The 2012-nt window shown below is 42.7% G+C and overlaps 1 protein-coding gene across 1 annotated transcript in view; it reads right to left on the bottom strand.

Annotated features, from left to right (window-relative positions):
* Positions 1-2012, bottom strand: part of LOC102495669 (aldo-keto reductase family 1 member B10) — an 18827-nt gene that overhangs the window by 2527 nt on the left and 14288 nt on the right. Inside the window, exons 7-9 of the mRNA XM_006144995.3 lie at positions 1741-1822; positions 1255-1338; positions 519-601 (exon numbers count right to left, since the gene is read on the bottom strand). Of these exons, the coding sequence (XP_006145057.1) occupies positions 519-601; positions 1255-1338; positions 1741-1822 (249 nt within the window). The remainder of the gene's footprint in view (positions 1-518; positions 602-1254; positions 1339-1740; positions 1823-2012) is intronic.

Raw genomic sequence — 2012 nt, 5'->3', positions numbered from 1 at the left:
TGGCTTAAAACTCATGCTGAGCACATGTTCATCCATGCCCAAGATCCCAAGAGGAGAATGGAGGAGGAGGGATTGCAGCATGGCCATTACCCCTGACCCCAGTAATTTCTGGCTTTCTGTCACTTTCTCTTTGTCTCCAAGGCAAGCACATGCACCCTATAGCAAAAATCTCTGTATAAAAATGAATGAATAAATAAAATAATGCAAGAAATCCTCCAATAGCTTCTTAGCTTTCTCAAAGTTATAATCAGAATTCTTCCAAGCATCTACTCCAATCTGCATGTTCAGAGCCCCTCGTATTGCTCTGAGCTCATTGCTCTCAAAGAGTAGCAATTGAGAATATATAGTCCTTCAAAAAGATTCCCAGATACTTCGATTTTCTTTTTCAAAATGGCCAGAAAGTAGTATTTGAAGACAAAAGTAGTTCTATTTGCCTTCTAAACCTTCTAACTAACCCTTTATTGGTTTAGAAAAACTCCTGACAATCCTGCTAGTTAACTTAACCCCATGTCACTTACTGAGTAACAGAACAGACTCTCCAATTTCTGTTGAAGCTGAGCATAGTCGCCATGTCCTCATCACTCAATTTAAAGTCAAAGACCTGAAAAGTTGAACATTCCAAACCATCATTGGCAAGGTAATTCCTGGTGTGATGTGAGATATCCAGACTTTCCAGCAGAAGTGAACTCACATACACAGCATTAACTAGCCATAGGAGTGCTCCCATTATGTCCCCAAGATACACAATTCTCTCTATTAGGTTCCATAAAAAGGCTATTGTATTTTGAGGCTTTAGAGTTTCAAAGGGAGGGAGAGCAAGAATATAGACACCAAACTACAGGCACATACAGTGTCTATGCTCCCTTAATGGACACAGGGGCTCTCTCTCTCAGAGGGCAAGACTTCAAATACAGCCCATACCTTTTCTAATACTGGAGGTGGACATTTTGGCAGGGCAGCCTGCTGTTGATATGGTTCTTGACCTAACTTTTTAGGTACAACCAATTGTCTTTTAAGTGGTGTGGGGCACAACTGTACTTAGCCCTGACTAACTTTTCTAGTCATTGAACCCCACAAATCTCCTAGTCCATCAGTCACTCATCCTAGTTCTACTGAGGTTAGTTCCCTGGCCTGAGAGATACAGGGTGGTAGGAAGGGGGTAGAACCCACAGACAATGCAGGGATGGCATGAAAAAACTAATGGGAGGGTTTCCCTTGGCCCCCACTCCTCTGGTCAACCAAACACAATCTTACCTGAAAGTTCTCAATAATGCGTTTTGGTGTCACAGACTTAGGGATCACAGCCACATTCCTCTGGATATGGAACCGGATCAGAACCTGCACAGAAAGAACCATCATAATTTCACTTACTATGAGGTCCTTTCCTTCTACTGAAAGGAAAAAAATTAAGTATCTGCAGCTCATTCTGGCTTGAGGTACACCAGCAAAACTGAGGGATCTGAACCCAGACCTCTAGATTCCAAAGTCAGGCTCTTGTCACTGGGCTATTAAGCTTAACAGGAAACTGTTAAAGGTGATCTTTATTTCAGTGATCACCATTGTATTTTCTGAAAGTCCCTGCAGGCTTTCAAGGAAGCATATTAGTGGGCTTCATATCCTGTTTTCTTCCCCTTTAAAGAGTTAAGTGAAGCTAGCACAAGGAATAAAACACAAGACTGGAAGAACCGATTGCTCAGTAAAAAGAAGAAAATAAAACAAACTAAACTAAAAACATGGTACCTGGGCAGTGCTTTTCTTGTACTTTGCAGCAATCTCCGTAATCTTAGGATCTTCTAGTAGAGAAGGGTCCTCTGGCTTAGCCCTAGAGGCAGAAAGAGGGCTGATGTCAATAATCATGATGGTTACCACACACAGATGAGCACCTCCAGTGGCATCTCAAGGCTGATCATCACAACCTTCTCCATCTGAAAGACTGTCAGGACCAGCAGTTGGCGTAATGGCTATGTCGCTGGACTTCCATGTAGTCGACCGCAGTTCGAGTCCTGGACCCG

Source organism: Tupaia chinensis, unplaced genomic scaffold, assembly GCF_000334495.1.
Source record: "Tupaia chinensis unplaced genomic scaffold, TupChi_1.0 Scaffold000140_1, whole genome shotgun sequence".
Taxonomy (NCBI): domain Eukaryota; kingdom Metazoa; phylum Chordata; class Mammalia; order Scandentia; family Tupaiidae; genus Tupaia; species Tupaia belangeri.
Note: the sequence above shows the minus strand (reverse complement) of the source record. Positions and strands in the feature narration are given on the sequence as shown.